The 23,792-nt window shown below is 42.2% G+C and overlaps 1 protein-coding gene across 50 annotated transcripts in view; it reads left to right on the top strand.

Annotated features, from left to right (window-relative positions):
- LOC137422869 (far upstream element-binding protein 1) overlaps positions 1-23,792 on the top strand; it is an 83,183-nt gene that overhangs the window by 37,498 nt on the left and 21,893 nt on the right. For all 50 annotated transcript variants that reach the window (XM_078775044.1, XM_078775043.1, XM_078775025.1 and 47 more), the window contains 3 exons: positions 22,211-22,370; positions 22,712-22,810; positions 22,956-23,054. In XM_078775044.1, the coding sequence (XP_078631170.1) occupies positions 22,211-22,370; positions 22,712-22,810; positions 22,956-23,054 (358 nt within the window). The remainder of the gene's footprint in view (positions 1-22,210; positions 22,371-22,711; positions 22,811-22,955; positions 23,055-23,792) is intronic.

Genomic DNA, 23,792 nt, shown 5'->3' with positions numbered 1-23,792 from the left:
AATAAAAAGGTCATGTCAGTTTTATTATAATAAAAAGGTAATGTCAGTTTATCATCATAATAAGAAGGTCATGTCAGTTTATCATCTTAATAAAAAGGTCATGTCAGTTTTATTATAATAAAAAGGTCATGTCAGTTCATCATAATGAAAAGATCATGTCAGTTTATCATAATAAAAAGGTCATGTCAGTTTTATTATAATGTCATGTCAGTTTATCATCATAATAAAAGGGTCATGCCAGTTTATCATAATAAAAAGGTCATGTCAGTTTGTCATAAGGTCAGGTCAGTTTATCATAATAAAAAGGTCATGTCAGTTTATCATCACAATAAAAAGGTCATGTCAGAGTTATTATAATAAAAAGGCCATGTCAGTTTATCATCATAATAAAAAGGTCATGTCAGTTTATCATCATAATGAAAGGTCATGTCAGTTTTTGTCCCCCGTCGCACTGCAGAGCGAAAGGGGGACTATGGTTTTCCCCTCCGTACGTGCGTGCGCAAGCGAAGGACCGAATTCTAATTTGGTGTGTGGGTGCAACCCACGTCAAAATCCAAGATGGCCACCGCCATGTATGTCTGAACCTCGTGAGCGGAATATCTTGAAAAATAAGCAAAGTACCAACTTCTAATCTGGTGTGTGGCTGTATCTAGGCATAAGGAAGAACGCTATTGAAAGTTGGGTTGCCATGTCAAAATCCAACATGGCTGCCACCATATATATGTCTGAACCTTGTGAGCGAAATGTGTTGAAAAATATACGAACTACTAACTTCTAATCCGGTGTGTGGGTGTATCTACGCATAAGGGAGAACGCTATTGAAAATTGGGTCGCCACGTCAAAATCCAAGATTGCGTCTCACACTTTGTCAACTCACATCACTTCACCGATGGGGGACCTAGGCGTAACGTTTAAAATATATAACCACCTTTAGAGGCCATTTTTCCCCGCAAAGCGGGGGTTGGCCTTTTTCGGGGACTGTGGTTGTTGTTGTTTTTCGGTCCCCTTTTTGAAGCAATGTTTTACGGCCGGATGCCCTTCCTACCGCCAACCCTTTTTGTCACCTTTTACGACAAACAGGGAATTACCAGTGAACTGGTACTCAATTAGCCGACCTCGGAAGGATGACAGGCTGAGTCAACCCCTCTGGCGTTAATTCAGCGATCGACCGGGATTCGAACCCAGGATCCTAAGCCGGCACCCTAGCCGCTAGCCCAACACCAGGGTTTTCTAGGCGTAACGCTTGTTATAATAAAAAGGTTATGTCAGTTTATCATAATAAAACGGTCATGTCAGTTTTATTATAATAAAAAGGTCATGTCAGTTTAATTATAATAAGGTCATGTCAGTTTATCATAATAAAACGGTCATGTCAGTTTTATTATAATAAAAAGGTAATGTCAGTTTATCATCATAATAAAAAGGTCATGTCAGTTTTAAGCCTGGTGTTGGCTTAGCGGTTAGGGTGCCGGCTTGGGATCCCAGGATCCTGAGTTTGAATCCCGGTCGATCGTTGAATTAACGCCAGGGGGGTTGACTCAGCCTGCCATCCTTCCGAGGTCGGCAAATTGAGTACCAGCTTGCTGGGATGAATGATCACGTTGTATACCCCGATTTAGAATAGGTACACTGTATCCCTGCGCATCGTAAGAGGCGACCAGGGGTTGGCGTCAGGAAGGGCATCTGACCATAAAAAAAACATTGCCTCAAACAGGGAACCATGAGCTCATGGGGCCCGCAAGGCCAACCCCCGCTCTCGTGGGGAAAATGGCCTTAAAACGATCATTCATATTCATTCATTCATTCATTCATTCATTCAGTTTTATGATAATAAAAAGGTCATGTCAGTTTATCATCATAATAAAAGGGTCATGTCAGTTTTATTATAATAAAAAGGTCATGTCAGTTTATCATCATAATAAAAAGGTCATGTCAGTTTATCATCATAATAAAAAGGTCATGTCAGTTTATCATCATAATAAAAAGGTCATGTCAGTTTTATTGTCCCCCGTCGCACCGCGGAGCGAAAGGGGGGTATGGTGTGTGTGTGGTGCGTAAGCAAAGGACCGAATTCTAATTTGGTGTGTGGTTGCAACCCACGTCAAAATCCAAGATGGCCACCACCATGTATATCTGACGCTATGTATGTCTGAACCTTGTGAGCGGAATATCTTGAAAAATAAGCGAAGTACCAGCTTCTAATCTGGTGTGTGGGTGTATCTACACATAAGGAAGAACGCTGTTGAAAATTGGGTCGCCACGTCAAAATCCAAGATGGCCGCTTTGCGTCTTCCACTTTGTCAACTCGCATCACTTCACCGACGGGGGACCTCGGCATAACGCTTGTAATACAAAGATCATGTCAGTTATATCATCATAAAAAGGTCATGTGAGTTGTATAATCATAATAAAAAGGTCATGTCAGTTATCTCATCATAATAAAAAGGTCATTGAGTTGAATAATTAATCATAATAAAAAGGTCATGTGTTTTTTTTTTGTTTTTTTTTTTGTGCACAAGAGCTAACATTAATCACAAAAAGACAAACTGACACAAAACAGAAGATAAAGGGAGCGGGAGACAAGATGGGGAGAGAGGGAAGCACACAAGTAGAACATTTGAGAGCAGGGACATCGGGAGATCTGTGGGAGGGACAGGGCTTGCCGGGAGGAGGCACGGGAACGGGGGGAGGGGGTATAAAACACATGGACACTGCTGGGACTTCCAGGAATGCAGTCGTCATTTTCAAAAAGTGGATCTGGGATGAATTAACGGGGGTAGAAAAGATCAAGGTGTTGCATGGGGGAAAATAAGAGATGGTGGTGATCAGCTGTTTTAAAGACCTGGAGGGAGCAGTGGGATTGCAGAGAGAGTGGGAGTTTGTTCCAGATGAGGGAGAAAAGAGGAATGAAAGAGTGAAGGTGAGCAGAGAGTCTTGATATTGGCAGTTTAACCAGATTGCTGGCAGACCTGCAGGGATATTTGGCGGACAGAGAACAGACAAAGCTGGGGGAGCTAGGCCGGAGAGGAGTCAGTGGAAGACAGAAAGAACACCAACCTGCCTGGGGTGAATGAGTAAAATGCCGTCGGAGTTAGCTTCATTGGGGAGATTCCAATGATTCTGAAAGCTTTGGTTTCAACAGCGTGAAGCCGAGCTAGGTGTGAGGAAGGAGCATCAGCCCAGAGGGTGGAACAGTATTCCATTGAGCTGCGGATGAAAGCCTTGTATATGGTGAGGAGCTCAGGTGTGCCAAGGAAGGACTTCGCACGACGGAGGATGCCCAGTCGGCGACTGGCTTTGGAGGCCAGATTTGAAATGTGGTTTTCCCAGGAAAGATCATGGCAGATAGTGAGATCCAAAAGCTTGAGTGACAGAACTTCTTGGAGAGGATTGTTCAGAAAGTAGATGGGAGGGTTTTCCAGACCATCTTTTCAGAGAGACATAGTGAGAGTGTGAGATTTGTCAGGATTGAAAGACGTGTTACACTTGTTAGACCAGTCTGTGATTTTATCCAGGTCTGCAGAGAGCGAGGAGGCTGCAGACTGCCGATCTGAGGCATGAGGTAAGGAGCAGCCGAGAGTGGAGTCATCAGCAAACAGAGAGGATTCTCCAGAGAGTCGGAATAATCATTGATGTTGACCAGAAAAAGCACAGAGCGCAGAACACTACCTTGGGGAACTCCAGCCAGAACAGGAAGGGGAGATGAGAGAAATCCATTCAGGGCCACACGCTGACTACGACCAGAGAGAAAGTCCGCAAGTCATGCATGGAGATTTCCATGGATACCAAAGGAGGAGAGTTTGGTGAGCAGAGCTGGGTGCCAGACCGTATCGAAGGCACGTGATATGTCAAGGGAGACAGCTCTGATTTCCTGTTTGGCATAAAGGACCTCCCTCCGTTAGACAGCAGAAGCAGCATGTCCAGAGTAGAATGACCTGGTCTGAATCCAAATTGATGATCCGAGATCAAGCCATTGGAAAAGAGGAAGGATTTGATGTCAGAAGCGATGATTGATTCCATGACCTTGCTGATTATTAGGAGCAAGCTGCTTGGTCTGTCGTTGCAAGGATCTGTTTTTGCACATTTTTTGTGCAAAGCGGTAATGTTGGCCGATTGTCCAAGATGCTGGCAGATGACCTTGAGCAAAAGAGAGGGTGAAGAGAACAGAGAGGGTGAGATAGAGCGGCAGAGCAGGATTTTAGGACCCGTGGGCTGATGCCGTCTGATCCAGTTGCAGAATCAGTCGAGGTTTGACAAAAACTTCTCCACCTTGTCAGGAGAGAAGGGCACAGAGTCCTGGAGCAGCTGGGTTTCACTGGGAAAGGTGGGTACAGAGAGAGATGGGTTTGGGACAATATTTTGAAGCAGCCATTCAGCTTTTTCAAGTGCGGTGTCAGCTGTGTAGCCATTTGAGGTAAGGGAGGGAATGGAAGGGGAACAAACACCAGAAACAGATTTGACCAGACGCCACCAGGATTTGGAGGAGGGAGACAGGTTTGAGAGTACAGTCTTGAGAGTAGAGAGATAGTGTGTCCTGGCTCTCCTGAGGGTGGAGACACACTTGCTCCGAGCTTTGTGAAAGGAACAGAGATTGCCTTCAGTTGGATTTGCCTTCCACGAGGTGAAGGCAAGTTGTTTCATGGCAACTGCCTCACCACAAGATTCAGTGTACCATGGACAGGAGGAAGGGTATGACAACTGAAGACGAGATGGGATAAATCTGTGCATGAGAGAGAGCAGTTTGCTTTCGAAGAATTCCCAGGAAGAATTGATGTCCTAGGCAGTAGAGATTGGAGATCAGTCCAGATGATTGATGGCTGCTTGAAGACCGTGCCAGTCGGCCTGAGTGAAATGCCAGACTCGTCGGCGCTGAGGAGTCTCTCTGAAAATGGCCGGAGAGATATCCACTTTCACAAGCACATGATCAGAAGAACCTATTGGAGCAGAAGAAGAGCAGCAGACATTTTCAGGGAAGTTAGTCATAACCAAGTCCAGAAGAGAAGATGCTCCATTGACTGAGATCCGGGTCGGGAAATTGACAGATTGTGTCAGTTCCAGTGAGTCGCAGAAGTCCCTTGCTGAGGTGCCATGGCTGATGAGAGAGGAACCCACACCTAGCCAGCTGGCATGATGACAGTTGAATTTGCCACATATGAGGAAGAGAGAGTTGGGATGAGTGGATAGAAGTTGTAAATATATATATATGTATATATTTATATATTTCCTCGTAAAAATGCGGGTAAGGGGGTTAACAAAGGGAGATGCAGAAAATAGGGCAAAATGGAGAAGATTGTCATGGGGGCCGCAAGGCTAACCCCCGCTCTAGCAGGGAAAATGGCCTTAAAATGCCTGGTTGTTGTTGTTGTTGTTGTTGTTGTTGTTGTTGTTTGTGAGTGCGTATATTATTTATATATATATGTATATGTATGTATGTATGTATGTATATATATATATATATTTGTGCAGCGTCTGTCCTGTGTTGTGTTGTGTTGTCACTGAACTACTTTCTCAAACTTCTGTGAAATCGTACCAAACTTCTGGTATGCACATATCTCCCGTCGGTATGTCCTAAGGGTATTTAAAAAAAAAAAAAAAAAAAAAACATTTGCGTTTTTGTTTTTCTGGAATTTTTTTGGTAACATTTTTTTTCCCCCAACTTCAATTGTTTATAAAATGTGATATCACGTATATTACAAATACATTTGTGCAAAATAATTGTTTGAATTATGATTGGTTTCAAGTTAAACCATGACAAAACGACAACTCGGGTACAATCATTTATCTATATATCGACACATCTGGGCAGTGTCTGTGTTATCACTTAACGACTCCCTCAAACTTTTGTTTCCGTGGTTGTGAAGTGTTTTTAATAACGTGGTGGTTTTGAATCACGTGGTGGTGATGTATTTTGAATTATGTGGTGGTGAGGTGTTTTTAAATGACATGGTAGTGAGGTGTTTTAATATCACATGGTGGTGAGGTGTTTTTAAATCACATGGTGGTGAGGTGTTTTGAATTACGTGGTGGTGAGGTATTTATAATTATGTGGTGGTGAGGTTTTGAATTAGGTGGTGGTGTGTTTTGAATTAGTTGGTGATGGGGTGTTTTGAATTACTTGGTGGTGAGGTGTTTTTAATTACTTGGTGGTGAGGTGTTTTTAAATGACGTGGTGGTGAGGTGCTTTTAATTTCGTGGCTGTGAGGTGTTTTTATTACGTGTTGTATGGCTGTGAGGTGTTTTTATTACGTGTTTTATGGCTGTGAGGTGTTTTTAATTTTGTGGTGGTGGGGTGTTTTTATTACGTGTTTTATGGCTGTGTGGTGTTTTTATTACGTGTTTTATGGCTGTGAGGTGTTTTTATTACGTGTTTTATGGCTGTGAGGTGTTTTTAATTTTGTGGTGGTGAGGTGTTTTTATTACGTGTTTTATGGCTGAAGTGTTTTTATTTCGTGTTTTTTGGCTGAGGTGTTTTTATTACGTGTTTTATGGCTGAAGTGTTTTTATTTCGTGTTTTATGGCTGTGAGGTGTTTTTATTTCGTGTTTTATGGCTGTGAGGTGTTTTTATTACGTGTTTTATGGCTGTGAAGTGTTTTTATTTCATGTTTTATGGCTGTTAAGTGTTTTTATTTCGTGTTTTATGGCTGTGAGGTGTTTTTATTTCGTGTTTTATGGCTGTGAGGTGTTTTTATTTCATGTTTTATGGCTGTTAAGTGTTTTTATTTCGTGTTTTATGGCTGTGAGGTGTTTTTATTTCATGTTTTATGGCTGTTAAGTGTTTTTATTTCGTGTTTTATGGCTGTGAGGTGTTTTTATTACGTGTTTTATGGCTGTGAAGTGTTTTTATTTCGTGTTTTATGGCTGTGACGTGTTTTTATTACGTGTTTTATGGCAGTGAGGTGTTTTTATTACGTGTTTTATGGCTGAGGTGTTTTTATTACGTGTTTTATGGCTGTGAAGTTTTTATTTCGTGTTTTTTGGCTGTGAGGTGTTTTTATTACGTGTTTTATGGCTGTGAAGTGTTTTTATTTCGTGTTTTATGGCTGTGAGGTGTTTTTATTTCGTGTTTTATGGCTGTGAGGTGTTTTTATTACGTGTTTTATGGCTGTGAAGTGTTTTTATTTCATGTTTTATGGCTGTTAAGTGTTTTTATTTCGTGTTTAATGGCTGTGAAGTGTTTTTATTTTCGTGGTGGTGAGGTGTTTTTATTACGTGTTTTATGGCTGTGAAGTGTTTTTATTACGTGTTTTATGGCTGTGAGGTGTTTTTATTACGTGTTTTATGGCTGAGGTGTTTTTATTTTCGTGGTGGAGAGGTGTTTTTATTACGTGTTTTATGGCTGTGAGGTGTTTTTATTACGTGTTTTATGGCTGTGAAGTGTTTTTATTACGTGTTTTATGGCTGTGAGGTGTTTTTATTACGTGTTTTATGGCTGAGGTGTTTTTATTACGTGTTTTATGGCTGTGAAGTTTTTATTTCGTGTTTTTTGGCTGTGAGGTGTTTTTATTACGTGTTTTATGGCTGTGAAGTGTTTTTATTTCGTGTTTTATGGCTGTGAGGTGTTTTTATTTCGTGTTTTATGGCTGTGAGGTGTTTTTATTACGTGTTTTATGGCTGTGAAGTGTTTTTATTTCATGTTTTATGGCTGTTAAGTGTTTTTATTTCGTGTTTAATGGCTGTGAAGTGTTTTTATTTTCGTGGTGGTGAGGTGTTTTTATTACGTGTTTTATGGCTGTGAAGTGTTTTTATTACGTGTTTTATGGCTGTGAGGTGTTTTTATTACGTGTTTTATGGCTGAGGTGTTTTTATTTTCGTGGTGGAGAGGTGTTTTTATTACGTGTTTTATGGCTGTGAGGTGTTTTTATTACGTGTTTTATGGCTGTGAAGTGTTTTTATTACGTGTTTTATGGCTGTGAGGTGTTTTTATTACGTGTTTTATGGCTGTGAGGTGTTTTTATTACGTGTTTTATGGTGGTGAGGTGTTTTGAATTACTTGGTGGTGAGGTGTTTTGAATTACGTGGTGGTGAGGTGCTTTGAATTACGTGGTGGTGCGGTGTTTGGAATTACGTGGTGGTGAGGTGTTTTGAATTACGTGGTGGTGCGGTGTTTTAAATTACGTGGTGGTGAGGTGTCATCGTCCCAAACTTCCAGTCTGCACCTACCCCATCCCTATGTATGTGCTGAGGGGTTCTTTCTTGAAAAAAAAAACATTCAACCTAAATTGCCTATAAAAATGTAATATCACAAACACAACAAATACATTTGTGCAAAGTAATTGTTTGTATTATGATTGGTGAAAATCATGACAACACAGCAACTCAGGTACAGTCATTCGCCTCAGCTAAAATAAGCCCGTTCCTCAGTATCGACTGCGTTCGCCGAGCCAAGCTAGTATATTGTATATATGTATGTATGTATGTATATATATATATAGATAGATAGATATATAAATATATAGATATATAGTAGGGTGCATCAAACGCCCCATGATTTTCAAAAAGTTGTTGTATTTTAATGTCTATTCCCTCAAATGTTACACTTGTTGGTAGAAGTATGTATGCAAAAAATAGATGAAATCAGAGGTGGTCCTGGGTGGCCACCGGCCACTTTTATATATTTAGGGCCATTTAGGGCCACAGCTAAACTACTTTACAAGATAATGTAAAATTAACTACAAGATAATGTAAAATTAACCATTATACCTATATACAAAAGTAAAGTCCTACTTTTACTAAATGCCTAATATCAAACAGTTAAAACAACCTTACATGTCAATGTAAAATTAACCAAAATCGTTCTTCATATTACAAAGTTGTAGTACAGTGTTGTAGTATTGTACTTTCATTGATTAAAAGTTTGAAAATGTATTAAGCACAACGCCAATGTCACTACTCCAACTTTGCTCGTTTCCGCAAATTTGGCCTCGCTTTGCGGTCACATTCAACCACTTGAAGAAGATTTTGGAAGTGGTCTTCTCTTCTTGCAGTTGAGACAAAATCAGTTGCGAGCTTTACTGCTCTCTCCGCAGGGTCATTCACAACATTAAGCCCATCCACAATGGACTTGGCTGCCTTGAAGTGCTCATTGTTCTGCCAAGTGTCAACATCCTCTGTTAGGAAGGTCATATCTAGGTGAAGAAGGTTTACTGTAAACCATGAGTCCTCGTTCACAAGATCATCCAGGGTTGTCGCTTCTGTAATTTTTGGAAATGACGGTTTGCCATATCCAGAACCGTAGCGGTGTTTTGGAGTGCTTGGCATTTCATCTGGTTGTATGGCCAGTAACACATCTGCAAGGGCACGACGATCCTTTTGAGGAATTGCATTGCTGAACAGTGCCAAAACAACCAGTTCTGGGGTTAAATACCACAAATGTCTATCAAAGGCTTTCACAGCGCTGACTGAAATGGTTGAGTTGACAGCTTTATAGTTGAGCAGAGTCTTGTAAAAGCACAAATCAAACCATGGGGCATTTGAAGCAGACTGACATATGAGCCACCAATCACAATAAATATAAACAACAAAAACAACAAACTCCTTCAGTTTTTTCTGTTGATGTTGTGTTGTTACAGTTCCTCGAGGTAGTAGAGAAATTTGCTCTTCAAGTAGGCATATTTTGATGGAATAAAGAATCTTTGACATCCACCTTGCTTTATGCATGGCCCCTGGTCTGTGGAGTGTTCCTTGTTTTGTGACATCATCATCGAGGACTACCTGGCAGAGTTGTGCCATTTCCTTGTAGTCTTCCCTACAGTATGAAGCGCTTGTGCGGATTGTGCTTAAAACCTTGTTTTTGCAGGATAAAAGCAGCTGTTGTGCATAGTCATTGTACATGGAAATGTCAATTTTGGTTAAACTTTCATTCTTTGCATGCGATATGCGTTCCCAATTCTTCTGGAATTTTTGGAACAAAGATACTTCTGGAGACTTTGATGCCTCAATTTTGAGAACGTCAAACACATGATCCAGGATTACCTCTCCAACATGATGGCGACATGCACACCACAGAAGAGCACGGTCCAGTTTTGATTGAATGGTAACACAGGCAGCTGTAACGTGTCCAGTGTTTGATGCTGTTGTGTCAAAACATAAGTTGACAACTGATTGTTTGCACTTCCATGAATGTAGATACGTGTAAGTGTGCTCGGCAATGATGTCACCTGATGACCTATCACTTCCAGGAGGATATCTAGCCACCCCCAGTAGCTTTACATCAGTGGCATTCCCAACCAACACTGGCAATCTTTCTTCCTTGACATTCTTGTTTGTGAGCGTTGGTATCTGCTTGCCATCCCAGTGAAGTGTTGCAGCTGTTGGGGCGATCCAATTTTCTTGAATATCTTTGGCGATAGCACTTGTTATTGATCGTCGAGCCTTATCAGCAGTTGAGTACGACTTGGCCACACGACGTGGATCACCTCCTGCCTCTTGAATTACAGCTTTGGTGAGCGCAACCTGTTGAACAGGAGTTATGTTTAGTCGAGTAGCAACAGACACAACTGAATGTCTTTTCAGAATATCATGAGGAATAAAGGCAGATGTACCTGCATATGTTGATCTGTGGTGACTACGCTTCCTTTGAAACTCTGGAATCGCCTCTTCTTCAGTTTCTTCCAAGCTATCTGCAGAGTCACTATCATCAGAGCATACAGAACTAATTGTCATCTCTTGTACACTGGATGATTCATGACGTTCTCGTCTTGAAGCTTCCGCTAAGAGGCGTTTTTCTTTTCTATGATCTTTATCAACTTTCTTCTTGTCAACACCACCAAATGAGGCTACTCTGTCAGATTTCATTGACTCTAAAAATACTCTATCTTCCTCATTCTTAATGTTTGTCATTGCATCTTTTGTCCATACACCAAAGGTCTTATCAAGACGTTCATTCATGGTTTGCAACTTAGCCAAAGTGCTTGGAGATTCTCGGCGAGAAACAGGTATTTGACGCAATTTGTTATTGTCATTAAGAAGGTCAAGTATTAGTTTGCAGCATTGATGGTCTGAAAGCATAGGAATATTTGCTTTAGTGTAGAATTTTTTCAGCTGGATAAGGACGATGCTGGCAGATTTCCATTTCAGTGGCTGAGTTTGTTTGCCTTCACATATTTCTTTCTGGATGTACCACATCACGCATCGAAGAACCTGCCGGCAAGTTGGGAGGCGGACTCCTGTCAATGTACCATCTGCTTCTGTAAAAGCATTGCCAAGACCAAAAATGGCACTTGCTAATCTGGTCTTCTTATCTGCCATCTGAAAGAAAATAAAGGATATTATTAGACTACTAGTATGGGACCCACGATTAGACCTCCGATTTCATTCATGTAAAAATACAAACTAATTATCAAACCATCGTTTTTTGCATAAAATTGTTATATTTGTATTCCTCTCATCAAGACCTTCAATTTGATACCAAACATGACTAGGTTTGGGTGTAAAATAACAAAATCAAACATTTTTACATAGTGCGGCCCCGAAAATGGCCCTAAATATATAAAAGTGGCCGGTGGCCACCCAGGACCACCTCTGATTTCATTTATTTTTTGCATACATACTTCTACCAACAAGTGTAACATTTGAGAGAATAGACATTAAAATCCAAGAACCTAAGGGCGTTTGATGCACCCTAATATATAGATATATATATATATATATATATGTAGATATAGATATACGTATATAGATAGATAGATATATATATATATATATATATATATATATATATATATATATATATATATATATATATATATATATATATATATATAGATATATATATATATAGATATAGATATATAGATATAGATATAGATATAATTAGATAGATAGATATAGATATATATATATATAATTAGATAGATAGATATAGATAGATAGATATAGATAGATAGATATAGATAGATAGATATAGATAGATAGATAGATAGATATAGATAGATATAGATAGATAGATAGATATAGATAGATAGATATAGATAGATAGATAGATAGATAGATAGATAGATAGATAGATAGATATAGATAGATCGATAGATATAGATAGATAGATAGATATAGATAGATAGATGGATATAGATAGATATAGATAGATATAGATAGATAGATATAGATAGATAGATATAGATAGATAGATATAGATAGATAGATATAGATAGATATAGATAGATATATAGATATAGATATAGATATAGATATAGATATAGATATATATATTATATATTAATTATATATATATATATATATATATATATTATCCTATATATATATTATCCTATATCTCTGGTGTTGGGCTAGCGGCTAGGGTGCCGGCTTAGGATCCTAGGATCCTGGGTTCGAATCCCGGTCAATCGCTGAATTAACGCCAGGGGGGTTGACTCAGCCTGTCATCCTTCCGAGGTCGGCAAATTGAGTACCAGTTCACTGGTAATTCCCTGCTTGTCGTTAAAGGCGGCAAAAAGGGTTGGCATCAGGAAGGGCATCCGGCCGTAAAACATTGCTTCAAAAAGGGGACCGAAAAACAACAACAACCACAGTTCCCGAAAAAGGCCAACCCCTGCTTGCGGGGAAAAATGGCCTCTAAAGGTGGTTTTTTTATTTATTTATTCATATATTATCCTATATATATATATATATTATCCTATATATATATATATATATATTATCCTATATATATATGTATATTATCCTATATATATATATATATATATATGTATATTATCCTATATATATATATATATATGTATATTATCCTATATATATATATATATATTATCCTATATATATATATATATATATATATATATATATATATATATACAGTCGTCCCTCGCTATATCGCGGTTCACCTTTCGCGGCCTCACTGTATCGCGGATTTTTAACTCTTACATATCTAATTTTATATCACGGATTTTTCGCTATATCGCGGGATTTTGCGGTATAAATGTATTTTTATATACTATTATTTTAAATATTTTTGTGGTACAATAAGCATTTTCTAGCCTAAAAAATTTTTAAAACGTAAAAAAATAAGAAAAATACAGTATTTAAAACATATTACAAGAAATAAAATACTGTACAATAGTGTACAGTAGAAGAGTAGACAAAGAGACAAAGTCGTGCGTATGGAAAACGCAGATGCGGCAGCTTCCAATTGCGCTAGTTACCCACGTGAGATCGTACACGGCACGCTACTGGCTGATGGATTAGAGGCGACCAACCAGAGCATGGTGTTCTGTATCCTGGGCTCTGATTGGCTCAGCGACCATAGCATCATTCTCTGTCTCTCCCGCGCATAGCATGCATTCAGCATCTCGCCTTGTCCATTTCACATCGACGTGCGATCGCTACTCGTCGTGTTACTCTGCGGTGTTGTGTTTGTGTGATTTATCTGTAAAAGTTTTAAATTTATTTAAACCCCTACAATGCCGCCCAAACGTTCTGCACCTTCTAAGGTATCTGGCACTGAACCTAAGCGGCAGAGGAAGATGCTAACCATCGTTGAAAAAGTGCAACTTCTTGACATGTTAAAGCAAGGGAGAAGCTTCGCGGCTGAAGGCTGCCATTACGGCATCAATGAATCTTCGGTCCGGTACATTAAGGAGGACGAAAAGAATATCAGGACGACAGCAGCAGTGTCTTTTAACAAGACCGCGAAGAGGGTGGTAACGTCCTGCAATAAGGCCATTGTAAGGATGGAGTCTGCATTGGCCCTGTGGATCAGCGACTGCAGGAGGAAGGATATCTCGCTGGATACCAACACCATCCGCACAAAGGCCAAGAAACTTCACGATAGTTTTGCTGAAAGCGGTGACGATCACGACGGCGACAAGGAGGACGAGGACGACAATGCAGAAGCAGGACCATCGAGTGCTTCTCCCACCAAACAAACCACATTCAGTGCCAGCCAAGGGCTGGTTTGATAAGTTTCAGAAGCGCTTTGGACTTGGGAGCGTTCCTCTGCATGGGGAAGCTGCCTCTGCGGATAAAGCTGGAGCTGAAGAATATGTGAATAACACATTTAAAACGCTCATCGAGGAAGGGGGCTATAGGCCCGAACAAGTCTTCAACATGGATGAAACGGGCCTATTCTGGAAAAGGATGCCGTCTCGCACTTTTATTATGAAGGACGAAGCCAAAGCCCCCGGATTCAAGGCCCAAAAAGATCGTGTAACGGTAATTATGTGTGGGAATGCTGCGGGTTTTATGATTAAGCCAGGTCTTATTTATGTCAAAAAACCCAAGGGCTCTCAAAAACAGAAATAAGAATGTGTTGCCAGTTTACTGGATGCACAACACTAAGGCCTGGATGACTAAAGTTCTTACATCTGATTGGTTGCATCAGTGCTTTATACCGGAGGTGAAGCTTTATCTGGCAGAGAAAGGCCTCGAATTCAAAGTGGTTCTGATCATGGACAATGCTGGAGGCCACGCAGTTGATCTATCGTATGATGGTGTGCAGATAGAGTTCTTGCCGCCGAACACCACATCGCTGATTCAGCCGATGGATCAAGGCGTTATTCGCGCTTTTAAGGTGCTTTATACGCGAAGCGCCCTGCAAAACCTCGTTGATGCTATGGACTCTGACGAAGACTTCTCGCTGAAGGCGTACTGGCGTGAATACACCATTGCATCGTGTCTCCTAAATATTCTGAAGGCCATAAAGGAGATGAAGAGTGCAACTTTAAATGCCAGCTGGAAGAAATTGTGGCCAGACGTCGTCCATGACTATAACGGGTTCTCTCCTGAAGAGGTTTATCATTCCGCAGTTGATAAGGCTGTGAAGTTGGCAAAACGTATTGGCGGAGATGGCTTCAACAACATGACTCACGAGGATGTTAATGAGCTGATTGATGCCCACTCACAACCGTTGACGGATGAAGACCTCACGGAGATGACGAAGTCAGCAAGCGAGGAAGAGGAACAAGAGGAACCAGGGTCTCAAGAAGAAGAAGAGGAGGTTGGCCTAACACTCGAACGGCTCGCAACCATGGTCAGAATGGCCAAAGACCTTCAGCGAGTGGCTCAAGAATGGGAGCCCGACATGCTTCGTTCGTTGCAGTTTGCAAATACCATCGAGGGGGGCATGACGGTTTATAAAAACCTTCTTGCACATAATAAGAAGCAGCACCAGCAACTCCCCGTAACCATGTTCCTCGCTCGCAAGAAGAGACAAGTTACGCCTACGCCTTCAGCGGAAACTGAAGTTGCAAACGAGGGCGAAGATACTACACCACCTGACGAAGCGCCTGATGCAGTGGCGCCTTCAGAAGAGCTGTAATGCTCTTTCTGGCTGTGCAGTACATTCATCATCATCGTCATCACCTTCATCGTCATCAGTACTGCACAGCTAATTCATCATCATCTTCATCACGCAAGCTGTAGTATCTTCAATGCTGAGTACCCATTAGAATTTTATTTGTTGTTAAAATTACGTATGTTTAAGAGTGTAAAAAGTGTTTGAGTATAGGAAGTGTTTATAAGAGTATGGGAAAGGTTAATAAGAGTGTGAGAAAGGTTAATAAGAGTGTGGGAAAGGTTAATAAGAGTGTGGGGAGGGTCATAAAGTTTTAAAATATATATAAATAATAAAATAAAAATATGGTCGCTACTTTGCGGATTTTCGTCTATCGCAGGGGGTTCTGGAACGTAACCCCCGCGATAAGCGAGGGATCACTGTGTAAATATATGTACAGTATATATATATATATATATATAAAAAAAATATTGTCCACGCACCGCGGAGCGAAAAGGGGACTATGGTGTTTTCCCCTCCGTCAGTGCGTGCATAAGCGAAGGACCGCATTCGAATTTGGTGTGTGGGTGCAACCCACGTCAAAATCCAAGATGGCCGCCGCCATGTATGTCTGAACCTTGAGCGGAATATCTTGAAAAATAAGCGAAATACCAACTTCTAATCTGGTGTGTGGGTGTATCTCGGCATAAGGAAGAACCCTATTGAAAATTGTGTCGCTACGTCAAAATCCAAGATGGCCACCACCATATATATATGTCTGAACCTTGTGAGCGAAATATCTTGAAAAATAAGTGAAGTACCAACTTCTAATCTGGTGTGTGGGTGTATCTCGGCATAAGGAAGAACCCTATTGAAAATTGGGTCGCCACGAGAAGATCCAAGATGGCCGCCGCCATGTATGTCTGAACCTTGGGAGCGGAATATCTTGAAACATAAGCGAAGTACCAACTTCTAATCTGGTGTGTGGGTGTATCTAGGCATAAGGAAGAACGCTATTGAAAATTGGGTCGCCACGTCAAAATCAAAGATGGCCGCCACCATATATATATGTCTGAACCTTGTGAGCGAAATATCTTGAAACATTAGCGAAGTACCAACTTCTAATCTGGTGTGTGGGTGTATCTAGGCATAAGGAAGAACGTCATTGAAAATTGGGTCGCCATGTCAAAATCCAAGATGGCCGCCTTGCGTCTTCCACTTTGTCAACTCGCATCACTTCACCGACGGTGGACCTCGGCGTAACGCTTATTATTATTATTATTATTATTATTATTGTTTTTTTTGTTTGTTTGTTTAAATGTATATATATATATTGTTATGGTTTTCCGCTGCCCTTCCTACCCTTACCAAGGGGGGTTTAAGCCCCTTGTTCTTTCCTGGCCTGGCATAACCGAGACTTGAAACGCCTCTTCCGGGCAAATGCAAGGTAGGGTTTCGGGACCAAGTCTCGCTCGTACCTAAATACCTGCGCCGCCACGGAAGTGAGGAACCAAGCCTCGTACGAGCCACGTGTAATTTGAGTACACCGAGCGGATTGCGTACTACATGGTCCGTGCAGTCACCATTAATGTTGGACCCCGATTAGAGCGGTTCTATTCGTACCACACTTAATCAATGAGGGAAAACACGAGGCGGTCGAATAAAGAAATACCAGGATTTTATTATTATTATCTATCTATAATTCCAGTAATCTCTGTGTGTTTGTACGTTTGTTTGTCTGTGACCGCTGTTTCTCGACAACCACGGGTCCGATATACTTTAAACTTGCCAGGTATATTGCTGGGGACCCGAGGATGTGCCTTTTCAAGGTTTCATATTAATCGGACAATTACTTACCGAGCTATGTCCAAAAAACGATTCAACCAATCAGAGAGCAGCGAGCTATCGCGTGTGCCGAACGTGGCGGACACACTCTGCCTCGGATGGCACATTTGAGAGCGTATTCATTTATTTCACGTTTGCAAACTATGTTGGCGCTATGTTGGCGTTAAACTATGTTTTAAAACTAATAAAAACCCCGGGGGGATTGTCACTGTACTCGCAAGCCGTTCGCCGTTCGCTTTGGCGTTGCGAATGGACCAAAACATTTCATGCACCAAACCATTTCATGTAAAGCGTTCGCCGTTCGCTTTGGCGTTGCGAATGGACCAAAACATTTCATGGACCAAACCATTTCATGTAAATAGAGGGGGGGATATAATTTTAGATATAGATATAGTACGGGCATGCCCTAGTTTACACAATGTGCAAGTCGGGAGAAAGCAGACACAGAGCAGAACTTAATCAGTCTTCTGCTTAATTTCCCAGACGCGGGCCCGATCACACTCACACAGGGAAATTGCAGGCAGAATGGTGTCCACGCGCTGCCTGGGTCGTCGAGGAACGGCGGCCCGGCGTGCTCTCCACGGCCCCAGCACGTCCCGCGAAGATGGCAAGCAGGTGGTGGAAAGGAATCCTCGTAGCGTGCCCCTCGAACAAAAGGCAGATGAGGCAGGAAGGAAATGTACGCGTCTCTCAGCGCGGCTGGGCGGTTCCACAGCGCGTTTAGTAACCAGCGCGCTATCACTTGCGTAACCCAATGCAACAGAGGCTCGCCCTTAAGCTCAACTGAGCGTCCACTTTAATATGAGCGCTTTTTCCCTGTTCATGCGCGTCTTTCTCCGATCTCGTAACTCTTATCAATACTCGAACCTCTCCGCACTCAACCCCTGCTCTGAACTGCTGCTCTGCTGCTCTCCAATTCCAACTGCTCGACGCCTCTCGACTGCTCGTGGGGGCCTTTTGCGCGAAGGGTTATATGGATACGCCCTGAGCTCTCTCGAACGTTCCAACCACACCCCGTGTCGCAGTGCTGCAGCCACACCCTCTGAGCCCTGATTGGCGGCTCGTGCTTAACGTTAGCTTCTTCGCCGCCCTCATTCGGCCCCGACTCGACCCGCCAGGCCCGCCTCGTGTCAATTCGCGCCAAGAAGCCAAAGGCAGCACAAGAAGGCATATGATGCATAAGGCAATGGAGCGTGGCATTCGTCAATGAAAGGACCTCCTCTCATTAATCTACTCAACGCAAGACTAACGCAGGAAAAGGACTATTCTCACACATACTATGAAATAACTGAACGATCGCGAGGCTACGTGTTGTTGTGTGACTAACTATGAGGGGGAAATTTAACCTTTATTGTACAAAACTCAAAACCGCAACAATATATATATATATTGTTCTGGATTCGTCACTTCCGTTGTTGTGGTTTTCATCCACTGTAAACATTTTTGATTCCATGTACTCTTATTGTTTTCAAAAGGATTATTGTTTATGAACTGTTTTCAAAAGGTGAAAAAGTTAGTTAAAAGAAACCGGAAACCGGATCGGGAACTGGACCACGATGAGGAGAAGGAGGAGAAAAAGAAGGCGGAGCGAATGAGTCGGAGAAGAAAGCCAAGTTGCTTTCAGGTCTGAGCGAACGTTGACGAACGAGTGACGAGTGAAATTTGGGTTTCACAGGAAAGGGATTCCTGCGACAGAGTTGTTATCGCTGTGACAGATCAACCTGCATGTCAGGTTTTGCGGTGGATTCTGAAGAGAATCATCGTCATCATCGTCGTGCCATTACACCACGAGACCGGGCCGTCGGCCATTTTGACTCGCGCGCAAGGTTTCTTTGCTTCACTTCAGCCGTTTTCACCGCATTCATACGTGTGTGTGTGTGTGTGTGTGTGTGTGTGTGTGTGTGTGTGTGTGTGTGTGTGTGTGTGTGCGTGTGTGTGTGCGTGTGCGTGTGCGTGTGTGTGCGTGCGTGCGTGCGTGAGAGCGAGAGCGAGCAACGTGGCTTTTGAAGGTTAATTTGCGGGTCGCCGACTGTGAGCCGTGGAACGTCCATACCCGAGAGTGTGATTTCCCAGTCGCCTGGAGGGCGCCTTTGGATTTCCCAGTCGCCTGGAGGGCGCCTTTGCACAGCTTTGGCAGCAGGACTGTAACTGCCAACCCAATGGGATTCTGGTCTCGATTGGACATCGCTGGAGCGGATCGACTTTGGCTTGAAGCGGGAAACAACTTTGGCTTGAAGCCGGGAATTAGAGACATTGGGAATCTTATTCTTTCCGCTCACTTGGAGCACAGTGAGTTATATTGTACGAACCTGATGGTACCATCATAGGATATACAGGGGGCTGCAAAAGTAGGTATAAGTAATGAAAAACAAAACGTGCGCACAAAACGTATTTTATTGATTATACAAGCATATCAATAATAACATATCAATAATAAACATATCAATAATAAACATATTAATCCCTCAAATGTTCAAACTGTTTGCCCCCGGCATTCACACACTCCACTAGTCGAGTGTGGACACCCATGCACACTCTGGCACAAAGGTCTTTATCAGCATCAATTTCCTGGCAAGCCTCCCGTATGAACTGAATCATGGCATCAACAGAACATGGCTTGCGTGCGAAAACCCTGTCTTTTACACATCCCCAGAAAAAGAAGTCCATAGGGGTGAGATCCGGCGAACGTGGTGGCCAGTCAACGGCTCCCCGACGTCCAATCCACCTGTTGGGAAATTCTTTGTCAAGTGGTGCACGCACAGTGAGTGCGAAGTGCGGTGGTGCCCCATCCTGCTGAAAGTAGAAGTCGTCCTGCTGCTGTTGTTCGCGTACCTGTGGTATGATTGTATCCGTCAGCATGTTCAGGTGCACGTGTTGATCGACAGTCCTGTGCAGAATGATAGGTCCAATGACACCTTTGCAGGACAGGCCAGCCCACACTGTCACCCCAGGTTGATTGAGCTGTTGCTCAATCGTGACTTTAGGGTTTTCAGTTGTGTAGTACACACAATTGTGCCGATTAACGGCACCCGATAGCTTAAAGTTTGCTTCATCGGACCACACGATTTTGCGCAGAATGCTGTCACCCTCTCGTTCCTCGTTCAGGACGGCTTCGCAAAATTGTAAACGCCGATCCGAGTCATCCTCTAATAAACCATGTATCAATCGTGGCACGTACATTTTCAGTCCTGCACGGTGCATCAAACGACCCAACGATCTGCGTTCAATACCCAATTCAGATGACGCCCTGTTTTTCGATTTCTGAGGGCTCTGGGTAAATGCCAGGGCGACTTGCATTGCATTCCCTGGCGTTGTCACGGTGACTGGTCGACCACTCTTCGGCGAGTTGTGGATAGACCCCATCCTCTCAAATTTGTCACGTATCCGGTAAATCGTGAGCCTCGTTGGAGGCGATGCAAATGTTTCTCGCCACTGCTCTCGCACACGTTCACTATTCTCTGTCTTCCAGTACTGTTTCAAAATCCATTTGCGCTCCTCGTCCATTGAATTACCAGCCATCGTTAAATTTCCACGTCACCTGCAAATAATAGATGTATTATAGAAAAAATTACGAAAAGAAAAATATTAAAAATGGTAATAATGATTTTAATGAATTAAATGAATTATAGTATTAAATGAATCCTAGCACCATTATTATAACTAGGGCATGCCCGTACTATATCTATATCTAAAATTATATCCCCCCCCCCTCTATTTACATGAAATGGTTTGGTCCAAAGCGAACGGCTTGCGAGTACGGTGACAATCCCCCCCCTCTATTTACATGAAATGGTTTGGTCCATTCGCAAAGCCAAAGCGAACGGCAGTTACGAATCGCAGTTACGATGAATCGCAAAGTAGTTTTAATTAGTTTTAAAACATAGTTTAACGCCAACATAGTTTGCCAACGTGAAATAAATGAATACGCTCTCAAATGTGCCGTCCGAGGCAGAGTCTGTTCGGCACGTTCGGCACACGTGATAGCTCGCTGCTCTCTGATTGGTTGAATCGTTTTTTGGACATAGCTCGGTAACTACTTGTCCGATTAATATGAAACCTTGAAAAGGCACATCCTCGGGTCCCCAGCAATATACCTGGCAAGTTTCAAGTATATCGGACCGGTAGTTGTCGAGAAACAGCGGTCGCATACACACACACACACACACACACACACAGACAGAGATTAGTGGAATTATAGATAGATACTGGTATAATCCTTACTGTATACCTACTTTTGCAGCCCCCTGTATGTTGATTGTACTTTTGATTAATATTATTGTTATACTGTTATTCTTGTGTGATCTTAATACAATATTTGTTTGTTGGTAACAATTGGTGTGGCTTCACCATAGATCTTTGACATACAGAATAACACATTTTTCTGCCGCGACTCCTCTCGGGGCTCGGAGGTACACCGTGACCAGGGGGTTGGGTTGGGGTGGAGCACGTAACAATATATATATATATTTATTTATTATACATATATATTTATTATAAATCGTGTGTGCACGTGATATTTTGAAATGGAACTTTCTTCTTGTGATTGACTGGTGTTTTGTGATAAAGTGGAGGGTATCAATGAAATGTGTAACAATTCTTTTGGATGTAAACCCCGGTTCGTTTTCCAGGTAGTGGGGATTTGGGGGCTGCGGTTCAAAGGCCGGTCGACCGAATAGCGATTTGTGCAACTCTGGCCACGTGAATTGGCATGTCTCCGCGTTAAGGCGCCATCGTGTTTTTCATGGCTTCACATAGCCAGGCCGGCGAGCTGGCATAAGAAAAGATTGTGGTTTTGGATGGGGGGTGAACTGGAATGGTGGTGAACATCTGTCATGAATACCGGGGATGAGTTTGGGAAGAATGAGATTGAAGAGGATGTGGCAGTTGATTCCACAAGTGGGTCTTGGAAGCTGAAATGCGGCTTTGTTTGTCGATTTGTTGCTTTGTTTGCCGAAAATGCAGCATCTGGTACTTGACTTCTCTTTTTAACATGTTCAGTATTTTGGCATTGGACGTGTAAGATGATAGCCCAGTTAAAATGCAGATTAAGTAGAGTGTCGTATTAAAATAATCTCGATGTAACACACTTATGCAGATATCCATATTATAAATGTTCCTCTTCATTACCTCGACTCCAGGGAAGCCAAGCGTCTTATGGAGGAGATAATCCACCGGGCACGAGATGCACCAGCTGCGTTGGGTGAGCCCACCACCGGTACTATGCAGGAGATTATGGTACCGGCAAACAAGGTCGGCTTGGTCATCGGCAAGGGAGGAGAAACCATCAAGCAGCTGCAGGTGCCAGCTTAAAATTGTGAAAGGGAATCAAAGAAAATAGTTATTCGAATAACTTTATTTGAATGCATGCGAACCTCGTGACTATTTGAATGCACTTGGGTCTTCGTGACTTTATTTGAATGCACGTGGGGCCTCGTGACTATTTGAATGCACGTGGGGCCTCGTGACTATTTGAATGCACGTGGGGCCTAGTGACTATTTGAATGCACGTGGGGCCTCGTGACTATTTGAATGCACGTTGGGCCTCGTGCCTTTATTTGAATATACGTGGGGTCAGTGACAGTCAGTGACGAACGGTTTCCCTGGCTTCTGTTTGTAATCCTGGTTTCATTATGTTACAGGATAGGGCAAACGTTCGCATGGTAATGGTGCAGGATGGGCCACATCCGACCGGAATGGACAAGCCTTTGCGTATCATGGGGGATCCATTCAAGGTTCAGGTATGATACGATGTCTTTAGTTCTGTGTTGCCATAACACTTGCATGCATCATTCTGCTTCTTCTTTCTGGTGCATTTATGTTTTGGCAGTTTGACAACAATGGTGTAGTAATTTTTTCATGCACGCTTGTGATTCTCTTGTACAGGAAGCGAAGCAAATGGTGTCGGAGCTTTTGCGTGACAAGGAGGGAGATTTTAGCCCCGAGGAATTTTCCTCTCGCCCCTCTGGGCCTGGTGGCCTTGATGTGAGCACTTTTTAAATCTGATCACACATTGGATCTGACAGTGTTGCAAAGGGGAAAAGGGAAGATGTGAATGTGTGGGTGTGGAGCAATATGAATGGAGTTTTGTGTGCAACGGGGACAATGACTTTGTGGTTGTAAAAGCTCAAGTTATTGGAGAACATGCACTGGACACAAAATATATTGGAAAACCTATGGCTACAAGACGCTAAGATAGAGAGAAAGTCGGGAAGGGGTTGGGGGTGGAATTAAAATAAAATGTAAAAATTTGGTGTGATTATGTCATGTCGTGTTTGTTTTCTTGTATGTTAAAGTTCTGTCGTCCCAAACATATGTTTGTAAAATCCAATACACAGGAGGGCGTAAATAAGTCTTCAGCCATTTTTATGCCACCGCCGATCGGAGGCATTATGTTTTCTAGTTGTCGTTTAACTAAACCTCGTTTTTCTCAGCAACCATATGTCCGATTGAGACTAAACTTTCAGGGTCGGAGTGACCCCCATGCAGAATGTTATGATAATTGTGACGTCATAGGACATGTGGTATACCAGCCAAAAATGTTTCAATCGAATTCCTTATCCTAAAAATCAGAAATTGCATGCACATGATCTCTGATCCATTTGTATTGAAATATAAAATTGATGACAGCATAGGTCACATGGTTTGGCAGCCATATTGGATTACAACAACAGGCATTTTAAGGCCATTTTCCCTGCAAGAGCAGGGGTTAGCCTGCGGGCC

Source organism: Myxine glutinosa, chromosome 3 (genome assembly GCF_964187855.1).
Source record: "Myxine glutinosa chromosome 3, kmMyxGlut1.1, whole genome shotgun sequence".
Classification (NCBI taxonomy): Eukaryota; Metazoa; Chordata; class Myxini; order Myxiniformes; family Myxinidae; genus Myxine; species Myxine glutinosa.
This window is presented reverse-complemented; position numbering and strand designations above follow the sequence as displayed.